The following is a 13,306-nucleotide window of genomic DNA, read 5'->3' on the forward strand; positions in this document are numbered from 1 at the left end:
CAAAAGGACCTTGTAACTGAGATGGCAGAGTTACTAAGGATTCAGAGAAGCAGGGGGAAGGGAAAGCCCAGCCGGCTAGGGTAGGGCAGGGTATGGCAGACAGGTGGACCCTGAAACAGGTAGGGACTGAGCCAAACTGGTGGCTGGATGAGTCTGCTTTGATATGTCAATAGGCACTTGAGCCATTTGTCTGGGGTTTGAGACCTAACATATATCTCTAGTCTTTTATTTATTTGATTGATTGAGACAGGGTTTTAATTTGTAGTCAGGTTGCCCTGTAATTTGTAGGCATGAGCCAGCTTTATACTGGTTTATACTACTTTGACAAGCACTTATTGAGAATGACATGTGTATACATGCACATACACATACTATACATGCAGATACAGACATACGCTTTTTAAAAAATATTTATTTATTTATTATGTATACAATAGTCTATCTGTATGTATGCCTGCAGGCCAGAAGAGGGCACCAGACCTCATTACAGATGGTTGTGAGCCACCATGTGGTTGCCAGAAATAGAACTCAGGACCTTTGGAAGAGCAGGCAATGCTCTTAACCACTGAGCCATCTCTCCAGCCCCCAGACATACACTTTATAATGCTATATTTCTTTTTCCTTCTTTGAGCTTTTCACACTTCTCCTTTCAAGTCACCTTGAATTTCTTCTGGTGCAACTTTTTGAGTCTCACTCATCGCTCTGTTATTAATATGAATTTTATACAACCCTATAACGTTCATTTCCTTTTCTCTGGCTCACAAACAAAACGTGGTTGCCCTGCCTTTAAGAAGGTCCTCTAACTGGGCACGCCTTTAATCCCAGCACTCGGGAGGCAGAGGCAGGCGGATCTCTGAATTCGAGGCCAGTTTGGTCTACAAGAGCAGCGAGTTCCAGGATAGGCTCAAGAAGAAGAAGAAGAAGAAGAAAAAGAAACCCTCTAGCTACCTAAGGTAGGAATTCAAACTAGAAAGGCTCCCAGACCACGTGGCATCTCCCGTGAACACGTCATGTTGCCGTCAGCCAATACTTCCGCCCTCTTCAAATATGGCTGGAAAGCGCTCTCCGCACCGCAACTATGGCCGTTTTTACTTGTAGAAACCATAATAGATTACATACCAGTCTCCTTTAGGCAGATATCTCCTGCTGGAGGACATCCAGCAGGAGGGCAAGGAGGACAGTCACTTATCGCCAGTAGTAACAAGCGCGGACCGGAAGTTTCGCGTCTTCGTTGTCCGGGGGAGCCGTTAGGCACGCACGCCGGAAGTAGCCAATCGGCCAGTGTGAGGCGGTGCCCACTGAGTTCGCGTCCCTCGGGCAGCGGAGCCATGGAGCCCGGGGCTGCTGAGCTTTATGACCAGGCCCTCCTGGGCATCCTGCAGCACGTGGGCAATGTCCAGGACTTTCTGCGCGTGCTCTTCGGCTTTCTCTACCGCAAGACCGACTTCTACCGCCTGCTGCGCCACCCTTCAGACCGCATGGGCTTCCCTCCAGGGGCCGCGCAGGCCCTGGTGTTGCAGGTGAGGTGGGGAACTACGGGCCACTGGGGTCCTGCACGACTTTATTCCACTTCTACGTCCCGGCGCCAGACCTGCTCCAGGCTCGCGTCCTACGCCCCTGACCAGCGCCACTCTTCATCCCAACCCTTCAGATTTTGCGGTTCTCCCTGGGCTACCAAAGGTGATTTTGTGTAAATGGCCAGGCGTTATCTGAGGCGCGAAGCCGTTGTCAGGGATGCGTGCCGCTTTGGGAGCCGCCTGGGTCTGTGCGGGACATTCTTAGGTGTTGGAAGCTGCCAGCCTCCTTTTGAGGGCGTCCGAGCATCCTGTGGGCATCCTTAGAATGTCGCAGGGGGTTGTGCTAGGCTGTATTCAAACCGTGCAGGCGGGTGGGGAAAGACTTTCACAGTGGCAGAAACTTGAATATTTTAGAACTGCCGGGCTCGGGAGGTGACAGGAATGACCGGTACGTTTTGATTGGTGGGTGTGGCCGCTTGCCAGTGACCTAACTCGAGTACACTCAAAATAATCATGAAATTTACATTTGGATTTAAATCTGTACGTCCCAGTTTAAATTTATTGTTTTTGAAGCGTTACTATTACTGACTGAAGTTGTCTGGACACCTGTTTAAAGTCGTTTTGTTTTGAGACAGGGTTTTGCTGTGTAGCACTTGGTTGGCTTGGAACTTGCCTGGTAGACCAGGGTGTCTTTGAACTTAGGTTCCTCCTTCCTCTGATTCTCCAGCGCTGGAATTGTTGGTATTGTCGAGTGTAGTCATAAACAAACATTTAATGAGTCTGTTTAACACCCAGCTGTAATTTAGGCTCTGAAGATGTGGGTCTTTAAATAATGGTCTGTCTACTCATGACACGGTTCAGAAAACAAAGCACAGAAGGCAACAGAGAAAAGTCTGCTGGTTCTGTGTGTGTGTGTGTGTGTGTGTGTGTGTGGAGATGTTTGGAAGGAAATAATAGAGATGGTAGTTATGAGTTGAGAAAGTTTTGTAGGAAAGGTTAGACTTTTGGTTAGATTAAAAGTATTGCGGGTGTGTGGTTTGGCACACCTTTATTCTCAACACTCCAGAGGCAGAGGCCGGCAGATTCTGTGAGTCTGAGGTCAACTTGAGCTACAAAGTGAATTCCAGGACAGCCAGGGCTGTTACACTGAGAAACCCTGTCTCAAGAAACCAAAACAACAACAACAACAACAAAGTATTGAGGGGAGCATCAAGTTTGCCTGTTAGAATCTGATTCTCTGGCACCTGTAAAGTGCTTCGTGTTTCCTTCTAAGTGTCTGAGTCCAGCCTGTGGGATTATCAGTTCCTTCGTAAGGAAGAAACCAAAGCTTAGGATGTCCTTAGTAACTGTCAACATAGTGGTAGGCCATGGGTGGATGGGATGTTTTGCTACTGAGGCTCGGTTTCAGAATGGAACCACAGTAACAAGTCGTCATCAGTGGCCCAAGTGCTGTTTGAGTAACTGGAGAGTGAGAGGTAGCTGAAATGCAACCGTACGTTACTTTATAATGACGTCTTGCCACTTGATCTTCAGAGTCTGTCTGAATTCGGTCAGTTCAGCAAGCTTAAACGATGGGACAAGAACTTCGCTCAGCTGTTGTCTCATAGCTGCAGCTCATGACTTCAGTTTTCTGATTCCAAATCTTTCTGCTTTGTCAGTTAACCATTCTGTAGTAGGGTGGAAACTTCTGTTTCGGTTGTAGAAAGGTTTGGAGGAGAAAAGAGTATATCCCTGTAGCTGGTGTTTGGCTTTCTGGTGTAGTACATCTTATTTTAACTTTAACACAATTGAGGGGTTGGTTCTTGTTTATCCAATGAGCTGACAGAGGTTACCCTGTAACTTTATAAAACAGCTACCTCTTAAAGATAGATTACAGTGTGTTGGCCATTCTCTTGGAGGAAGGGGAAGAATGGATCAAAGATTGCAAGGTTCCAAATCTGGGTGACTCACAGTGACATTCCTTAACTGTACTGTCACTTGGATTTGGGGGTGGGAGTTAAGGTTTTTTTTTTTTTTTTTTTTTTTTTACAAATTGAATTTGAGATTGCAGACAAGTTCTGATCTATAAGCTGTTGGAATTGAGGAACTGGATCTTGGAGGGACTGGTGAGGTCTGAAGGAGAGGAGCCCAAAGTAGAGGATAGCTGGGGAACAGTCACAGTGAAGGACATTGGGTTTCACTGAAGCCAAGGGAACAGTGTTTTGTTTTGTTTGTTTGTTTTTGCTAGACAGGGTTTGTCTGTGTAGTCCTGTTGTCCTGAAACTCGCTCCGTAGACTAGGCTGGCCTTGAACTCAGGGAGGTCCACCTGCCTCTGCCTACCAAATGCTGGACTACAGGCACGTGCCACAGCCGTCTGGCTGGAACAGTCTTAGGCACAGGTTTAAGAGGTTTTTGTTTGTCCTCACCCCTTTTGTCCACCCTTAGGTCATTCTTGCCCATTATCCTTGAGAGGCTTTTTTCTTTTCAGTTTCTACTTTCAGACAAGTGTTACTTGTTCACTGGTTTGAGTCCTGGAAAACAGAGACTTTTAAACTGATTGCATTTTTGGAAAATTTAAATTTTGTTTTATTTTGTGTGTGTGTATAATTTTTTTTTTTTTTTTTTTTTTTTTTGAGAAAGGGTCTTACCATGTAGCCTTGACTGGCTTGGAATCCACTATATATCCACTATATAGACCAGGAGGCTAGCTTCAAATTCACAGAGATCATCCTGCCCTTGCCTCCTGTTTTTGGGATTAAAGGTGTGTGCTGCCATGCCCTGCCAACCAAGAAACTTTTAAAAAATATATATTCTTAACCAGGTGTGGCGGCACACATCTTTAATCCCAGCACTTCGGAGGCAGAAGCAGGCGGATCTCTGAGTTTGAGGCCAGCCTGGTCTACAGAGTGAGTTCCAGGACAGCCAGAGCTACACAGAGAAACCTTGTCAAACTGTTAAAAAAAAAAATAAAAGTAGTTCGAGACCAGCCTGGTCTACAGAGCTAATTCCAGGACAGGCTCCAAAACCACAGAGAAACCCTGTCTCGAAAAAACAAAATAAATAAATAAATAAATAAATAAATAAATAAATAAATAAATAAAAGTGTATGTTTTTGAATATTTTTATTGGGTAGGTCATAGTGAGTCTCAAGGATCTGCTTATTCATCTATCTATCTATCTATCTATCTATCTATCTATCTATCTATCTATCTATCTATCTTTAATTTACAGAAAGTCTTTGGCTTATAAGGTGGGTTCAGTATTGCTGAGGGAGTGATTTTTTTTTTTTTTTTTTTTTTTTGGTTTTTCGAGACAGGGTTTCTCTGTAGCTTTGGTGCCCGTCCCGGAACTAGCTCTTGTAGACCAGGCTGGCCTCGAACTCCCAGAGATCCGCCTGCCTCTGCCTCCCGAGTGCTGGGATTAAAGGCGTGTGCCACCACCGCCCGGCTTGAGGGAGTGATATTAAATATCAGTTGGATAGAGTGGCGTAGACACACACAGCATTAAGGCATTTCTACTCAACTGTTTGTTTTTGTGTTCCTGATTCAGATCTGAAGATTCCTTCCTGTGACTTCCTCTTTCCAAGTGTGATACCAGGGTCTCTGTGAATACAAGCAGAGAAAGTTTGGCTGTGTTTTTCTGGAACTTGAGAGCTTCCTGCTGATATTTTGAGGCGTGGACTGTTATTTATTTATTTATTTATTTATTTATTTTGTCAATTTAATACAAATCAAGCCCTCTAGAAGGAGGTAATTTCAGGCGAGGAAGTCTGCAGGGCATTTTCTTGATTAATGATTCATGTGGGCAGTGCCATCCCTGATCAGGTGGTTCTGGGATGTATAGGAAAGCAGGCTGAGCGAGCAAGTCAGTAGGTGTCATGTCGTTACTCCAGTCTCTGCTTTAGTTCCTGCTTTGATTTCACCTGGTGATGAGCTGTATCCTCTAAGCCAAATAAACCCTTTTTTTTCCCAAGTTGCTTTTTTTGTTCTTTTTGTTTTTTGCTTCTTGAGACAGGGTTTCTCAGTGTAGCTTTGGAACCTGTCCTGGATATCACTCTGTAGTCCTAGGCTGGCCTCGAACTCACAGAGATCTGCTTGCCTCTGCCTCCCAAGTGCTGGGATTAAAGGCGTGTGCTACTCCTGGATCATGATGTTTTTATCACAGCAATAGAAAAAAAAATAGCTGAGTAAGGTCACTTTTTTCCTTCTAAGGCCTTTTTGGTTTTAGATAGGGTTTCTCTATGTAACCTTAGTTGTCCTGAAACTCGCTCTTTAGACCAGGCTAAAACTCACAGAGATCCACCTTCCTCTGCCTCCTAAGTGCTGGGATTACAGGCGTGCGCCACCACCTGATTCCTTAGAAGGTCAGGAATGAAGTTTGTGATAATCTTGCTCTTTTCCATTATGTATTAGAAAATATTAAGAAAAAAAGTAGTTTAGTTTGACATGTTAGTCTGTACGGTTGATAACTCCTGGAGTCCAGTGTAAGAATCACTGCTTAGTTGTAGTCTTTGTTAGGACAATCAGGAAGCTACCTGTATCTTATTCCTCTTAGAACTTGTTGGAAAAGCTTAAGCAAGTCAGTTCACCTCTTGTCCTCTGAGCTCTTACTGAAAGTCACGGACACCTGTTCTAGGCTAGGACTCGGTGACGTTAGGGTGAGTGCTCTGGCGCTCTGGAGTGGCCTGAGGACTGGGTGGTGCAGATGGACAAGTGGAAGGGGTTCAGCAGGCAGAGTTTGCAAAGGCCTCAGGAAGGATGAGGACTAGCAGCCTGTGGTAGCAACCTGTGGTAGCAGTCTGAGGTTATGGGAGAGACTCCTAACTGCTCTGTGTTTTGTAGTTAAGGTGAAGACCTGAGGTGGTAGAGACAGAGTGGTTTTGAGCACAAAGGACTCAGGTACTTGTTGGCGTGAGCGCTGGAGAGGAAGCTAGTCGAACCTTTAGGTTGCCTGTGGAGTAGAAAGGACTCGGGGCTTGTCTGGCGGTGTCTTTTTATTTTGAGACAGACTTTGACTGTATACCTGTGGCTGTGCTGGCACTCACACTCACTATGTACCACTTACTATTGCACTGGCCTGGAACTCTCAGATTGACCCTCCTGGGTACTGGGATTAAGGGCATGTGCCACCATGCCTGGCCTTTGTCTCCAGTTTTAATCTTTTAGGGTTTGTTTTGTTTTGTTTTGTTTTGTTTTTAAGACAGGATTTCTCTGTGTAACAGCTCTGGCTGTCTTGGAACTCACCTTTTTGACCAGATTGGCCTTGAACTCACAGAGTCACCTGCCTCTCTCTCAAGTGCTGGAATTAAAGGCATGTGCCACCACTGCCTGGCCTCCTTTCACTTTTTAAGTCTGAATTGCTGGTACTTTGATGAATCTACAGTACCAGGACAGTGTGTTCTTCACATGCTGGGAAGGTTGGTAAAAGTAATACAGCTAGAACTGCTTAGCTTTGCATCCTCTGGGTTTGTAAGTACTGTTAACTTTGACTTGCTTTTTATTTTGTCAATTTTGGAATCTTCTTGAGGAAGAGCAGTTCCTACCAGCTTTATTTCTGTGTGATGTGTGTGCCAGTGGGAGCAGGTGAACTGATGTTGATGTTTCATATTTATGTGTGTGCCAAAGGGGGGCAGGTGAACTGATTGTTGATGTTTCTTACTTAGGTCTTTAAAACATTTGATCACATGGCTCGCCAGGATGATGAGAAAAGGAAGAAGGAACTTGAAGAGAAAATCAGAAAAAAGGAAGAAGAAGCCAAGGCTGTGGCAGCTGCCACAGTTGAGAAGGATGCCGTGCCAGTCCCAGTGCAGGAGGTGGAGATTGATGCTACTGCAGATTTGAGCGGACCTCGGGAAGTAGAGAAGTTGGAGTCCCCAGGTCCACAGGGCCCCGAGCACAAGGTGGCCAATGGCTTGGAGGAGGCAGAAGCTCCAGGAACTGTCAACAGTGCTGCTGAAGGCCCCAAGGATTCCCCTGTGCTTCCCAGGTAGGAGTGGCTCCTCCACGGTGTCCTCCTTTCTATGCATTGGTTACGTTTGCCTAGGATTGGTTTTTGTTTTGTGTGGTTTGTAAAATACCAGTTCTGTTTCAGTGGGGCAGTGGTTAAATAACAGAAATTTGCTTCTTAATAGTTCTGGAGGCTGGAAACCCATGATTAAAGTATTGCCTGGGTTGTTCTAAGGCCCCTGTCAGTGGCTTGCAGACAGCCATCTTGTGGTGTCTTCATATGATCTTCACGTTCCTCTGTGCTTGCCTGGGTTTAATCTCCTGTTCTCAAGCTGCACCTCAGACACGCTAGTGTGCACGTTGCGGTCCATTCACGTGCTTCAAGGACCTTCTTCAGGAACTCATCTGTGAATTCCCTTACCCCAGAGGACTAGTCAGCTAAAGTGTAGTCTTTATTTATTGTGTGTGGGTGGGCATGTGCCACAGGGCGTGTGTAGCAGTCAGAGGACAGCTCGGAAGAGTTTTAGTTCTCTTTTCCATCATGTGGGTTCCAGGGATCGACTAAGTTGTCAGACTAAGTGGCAGGCACCTTTACCCCCTAAAAGGTAATTTTAATAGCCTCTGAATCATTCCTAGAAAAAAAGTTGATTTGTTTGGAAAATTTCTGGGAAAAGAGCTTTTCTTCCTGTCAGGGAACTTTGTAAATTAGCACCTGACTTATGAGAGCTGCAGACACCACATGGGTTTTCCTTTAGAGCCGCTTCTCCGGTGCTGCCGACTCCTCTGTGCTACCCCGTCATTGTGCGCAGTGCCATTGCTTCCAGCTCCAGCCCCAGCACCACTTCTTTACTCAGCGTCTGTTTAGCACAGCAGCCCTTTAGGTGCATGCTGTCTTCAGTCTTCTTACTGTTCCACTGTTTGAGACAAATTAATGATCTGTTCACAGTCATGCAGCAGTTGAGGGCCAGAGCCTGAATTAGAGCAGTTGTTGTCTACCAAAGCCCCTACTGTCTCTGTGTGGGAGCTGATTCTTTGGTTAGGAGCAGTATTGAACATTCAGCCTAGGGCCCTCACACATGCTAGGCAGATACTGCACTACTGAGGGACATACTCAGCTCTTGATTCCTATTGTTCTTCTCCCTGAATGGAGGATTCCTTCTGACCCCCCAACCCCAATCAATACATATATAATGATGTATACTTGAAGAACAGTCAGTCTAATGTAGGGCTAGGTTTACAACCTGATCCTACTTCCTAAACATGGTATTTTGGGCAAGCAATATAACTTCTCATGATCTGTTGTTATTTTTAATTTCATGTGTATGTGTGCTTTGCCTTAATTTATGCCTGTGTGCCACATGGATATCAGTGCCTGTGGAAACTGGACAAGGGTGTTGGTTGCAATTGGGAATTGCGATATGATTTTGAACTTAGGTCCCCCGGAAGAGCAGCCAATGCTTCTCACTACTGAACCATCTCTAGCTCACTTCTTTATGAGATTCTTGAAATCTCTCTTGTGGCGCTTTTGTGAATTTTAGATGAGTAGAGAGTCAGGCTGAGCTTGAGTATAAAGCATGTGCCTGCATCAAGTCTCACAGTGTACTTCTGTCTGCCCAGGAGGTGAGTGCACCTAGCCCTTCCCAGTGAGGAGAGTGGGTACCTCCTGGCGTGTGTTGTGGCGGTGTCTGCTGGCTTTTCTTTTTTCTAGATAAATCTACTTTTTCCTTTTTTGACAAGTCTGCTTCTTTCATCTCCAACTTCTGTTCTTCCTACTCCTTGTACTGTCTAACTTGTTTTGGGGGAGTGAGTGTAGTTTTCATTTAGTGAAGCAAAGGAAACAACTTGGAATGCTCATTACTGAGTAGGCGGACTAAGATTTGTAAAGATAGTGTGGCAAGACAATAGTGTCTAGCTAAATAAGAAGTTAGGGAAACAATTGGATTCATGAAAGGGAAACTGGTCTTGAATATGGAGCTCTGAAAGAAGGGCTGTTATATGAAGGTTTAGAGTCTAAAAGTGGAGGAGGAAATCTGATACTTCGTTTTAATTTGAAGAACATTTTTTTTTCAGCTAAAAAATAATTGTTTTTTTCTTTTTCCTGTAGCCTAGGGTGACCTCAAGTTCTTCATGTAGTGTACAGACTGGCTTTGAATTCACAATCTTCCTGCCTCAAGTTTCTGAGTGCTGGGATAACCATCATATGCCACCATAAATGGCTCTTAAGAACTTTCTCCCACACTAGGTAGAGATGGCCCCACCCCTCACCACGGGTGTGAGAGAGCTGGCCCGGATGGCATGGGCCTAGAAGAGTTGGCTCCGCCCTTCCTCGCCTAAGGGGGTCAGTCCCAGCGGACAGACCAGACCAGCTACCACTCATACTCACACGTTATGGGGCTTTGAGTTGTTTACCCCAATGTCTAGCTGGAGCGTGTGGAAGGACTGGTCCTATGGAACCATAGTCTCAGGATATCTGAGAGTAGTTTCTATGATGGTCCCGTTCTGATAGTGGACTAGACGCCAGAGGCCTTGAACCAGACCAACAACTCATTACAACAACATTTGCAAGATGCTGGGTAGTGGACCAGACTGGCCTCGATCTCTGGAACTCACAGAGATCTGCCTACCTCTGCTGGGAATAAAGGTGTGTGCCACCACCTTCCAACTAGGTTCAGTTTATCTTAATACTTGCTCTTTTGGGGCTATTTCCTTCCTTCCTTTCCTTCCTTTCCTTCCTTTCCTTCCTTTCCTTCCTTTGTGTTCTGCCTGCATGTATCCCTGAGGGCCAGAAGAGGGCACCAAATCTCATTACAGATGGTTGTGAGCACACGTGGTGCTGGGAATTGAACTCAGGACCTCTGGAAGAGCAGGTAAAGCTCTTGACCACTGAGCCATCTCTCCAGCCCCCTGGGGCTATTTTCTCAATGCTGAAGAGTCCAGGTATTCAGAAAAGTCTTCTCAGCTGGGCACCTTTAATCCCAGCACTAGGAGGCAGAGACAGGTGGATCTTTGTGAGTTCGAGGCCAACCTGGTCTACAAGCTGGTCTACAAGAGCTAGTTCCAGGACAAGCACCAAAGCTACAGAGAAACCCTCTCTCAAAATATCAAAAAAAACAAAACAAAACAAAACAAAAAAACCCAAAAAACAAAAAAACAAGAAAGAAAGAAAAAAAGAAAGAAAGAAAAAAAGAAAGAAAAAAGTCTTCTCATGTGTCTATGCCTTATAATCCCAACTCAGAGGTAGAGGCAGGAATATCACTTAAATTTGAGGCCAGCTTGGGCTATAGAGTGAGAACTGTCTCAAAAACAAGACAAAAAATACTTTACATTGTTACTGAGTATAACAAAACATGATTTGCCTGTTTTTAAAGTGATCTTGAAGGTTGCCAATGTAGATATTGTGAGAGTTTTTTTTTTTTTTTTTTTTTTAAAAGCAAGCAAGGCTACAGTCTCTAGTTACTCAAATCTTGTGCCAGCATTGCTATGAGGAAATATGTAGGTATGGGTAGGGTTTTTAGTGGTTGACTTTAAGCAGGGGAGGCCCTCCAGTATGAGTGAGCCTGATCAATCAGCTGCAACTTCCCCAAAGTAAAAGAAATTCCTTCTAGGAACAGAATCTGCACTCAGTTTCTAGGGAGTTTACGGTGGCCTATGTAGATTTTGGACAGGCTTAGACATACTTCATGTCATGTAAATATATTTAAAAACATTTTATTTTTTTATCCATTCATCTGAGACATCTACATAGCCCTGGCTGTCCTGGACCTTTCTGTATAACCAGTAACCAGGCTGGCCTCTGCTTCCTCAGTGCTAGGACTATACGTGTACACAACCATGCCTGGGTCTACGTTTGTTTATTCTTTTTTTAGTGTGCGTATGTGGAGGCCAAAGGACAAGCTATGGAGCCGAGTTCTGACTTTCTAACCTCTGGGTTCCAGGGATTGAACTCAGGTGGACAGGCTTGGTGGCAGGCACCCTACTCACCAAGCCATCTTGGTAGTCTTCAGTATTTGCTGCTAGTTCTGTTTCTCTGGCTTAACTCTTGATAGATACAGGTGTTTCATGGTATAGTTGTTGCTAAGTGAGATTAAGGATATATACTTTACTTTTGAATGCCAAATTTGAAAGCATGCAGAATTTGAAAAGCCTAGAAAAGAAATGCATTTTTTTTTTTTTTTCAAGACAGGGTTTCTCTGTGGTTTTGGAGCCTGTCCTGGAACTAGCTCTGTAGACCAGGCTGGTCTCGAACTCACAGAGATCCACCTGCCTCTGCCTCCAGAGTGCTGGGATTAAAGGCTCAATCCCTCATTTTTATTTTTATCTTTTTTTAAAATACAAATGAGAAATTTCGTTTCACTATTTTTTTTATAATTTCTAAAAAATAAAGGACATTTGTATTTTTATTTGAGTAATGGACTAGATAGAATACTCACCTTATTGTAGGACTGTACTTTCAATTCTTGAACCAGTGGGCTGCATTTTACTTATAGCTCCAGTCAGAATTCTACCATAGCAGTGAGTTTAGAGTGAGGTTTGCGTGTGTTTCAGAGGCCAGTGTGTCCTGACATTCAGTGCTGGGGACCGCAATGGCTTATCCTTCGGTTGTGTAATACGCAGTGCATCAGTTACAACTGAGGCTTGATCTCTAGCTGCAGCTGAGATGATTGTTTCTGCACGGCTGGAAATGGAATGTCAAAGGCTGTCTGTCCTTCCCCTTGTCCCACCTGGAGCTGGATCTTGAGTTCCTCCACCAATTCATTAGCCATGGCTAATGTGAAGATTTGTCATTGTGTCAGTTAAGTCATTGAAGAAGAGTCTTCAGGTGACCACACTGAGGTACCTCCCCTTCTGAGAACTCTTTCCAAAGTTAGTTACCCCAGGACCCGAGATTTTGAGCACTGTTTTTTTTTCCCCCCTTTCCCTCCCTTTGGTTTTTAGACAGGTTTTACAGTCCAGGATGACCTTGAATCCTGACTTTTTCCCCCCACCTCCTAAGTTCTGGGTTACAAGTGTATACCCCCATGCCCGGCTTTGTCTGCTCGCTCTTCCCACACTGCATGTGTTATTGCTGATGACCTGTGTTAGACATGTACAGCATTGACAGACACTTCTGAGTCAGTAAAATTCCATGACATGCTTATTTAACAAAATTTGGCATAAGTGCTGGGGGAAGGAAAGACATGCTAATAAATCATGTATTTATAGTTTGCATATGCATTTTTATTATAAGTTTATTAGTGTATATAGTACACTGTGTTTTGTTGTTTCTGGTTTTGTTTGTTTTTTTGAGACAGGTTCTCATTTACTGTGGTAACCCTGGTTGTCTTGGAACTCGCTCTTTGGACATGGCTGGTCTCCGCTCACTAAGATCTCTGCCTCTGCTTCTCCTTGCTGGGGTTAAAGGAGGGTGGCACTATGCCTGGCTATTAAACTTGATGTTTTTGTGTGTGATTAACACTTCCTCACAGCCAAAAGGCTGGAAAGCAGTCATTTTGTATCTTTTGAAACATAATTTACCTAGCAGTGCAATGAACTTTCTTTTGGAATATTTTATGACTTCTATCAAATAGTCTTGTAGTCATCACAGCCATGATAGAGACATTTGCATTAGCCTAGACTATACTGTGCTTTTTTTGTACCAATCTTCAGGCCCTGCAATCTTGTACAGGGCTCTTCCTTAAACTTTATGTGTGTGTGTCGTGCGTGTTCGCACATATGTACTGACACATGTCAATGCCACGGCACATGGAATTAGTTCTCTACATCATGTGAATGCTGGGGATTTGAACTCAGGCATTAGGTTTAGTGGCAAGTGCTTTCCTTACCCAACTGAGCCATTTTGTGAGCGCTTACTAATTTCTTTCCTT

General features: G+C 44.4%; 1 protein-coding gene across 2 annotated transcripts in view; it reads left to right on the forward strand.

Moving 5' to 3' along the window:
* Positions 1-1,132: 1,132 nt before the first annotated feature.
* The window catches only part of Nudcd3 (NudC domain containing 3), a 98,098-nt gene continuing 85,924 nt past the window's right edge, over positions 1,133-13,306 (forward strand). Inside the window, exons 1-2 of one of the 2 annotated variants that reach the window (XM_057771933.1) lie at positions 1,133-1,520; positions 7,160-7,482. In XM_057771933.1, coding sequence (XP_057627916.1) covers positions 1,329-1,520; positions 7,160-7,482 — 515 coding nt within the window. In that variant the 5' untranslated portion in view covers positions 1,133-1,328. The remainder of the gene's footprint in view (positions 1,521-7,159; positions 7,483-13,306) is intronic. The other variant, XM_057771932.1, reaches the window with a different exon arrangement.

This window comes from Chionomys nivalis, chromosome 6 (assembly GCF_950005125.1).
Source record: "Chionomys nivalis chromosome 6, mChiNiv1.1, whole genome shotgun sequence".
Classification (NCBI taxonomy): Eukaryota; Metazoa; Chordata; class Mammalia; order Rodentia; family Cricetidae; genus Chionomys; species Chionomys nivalis.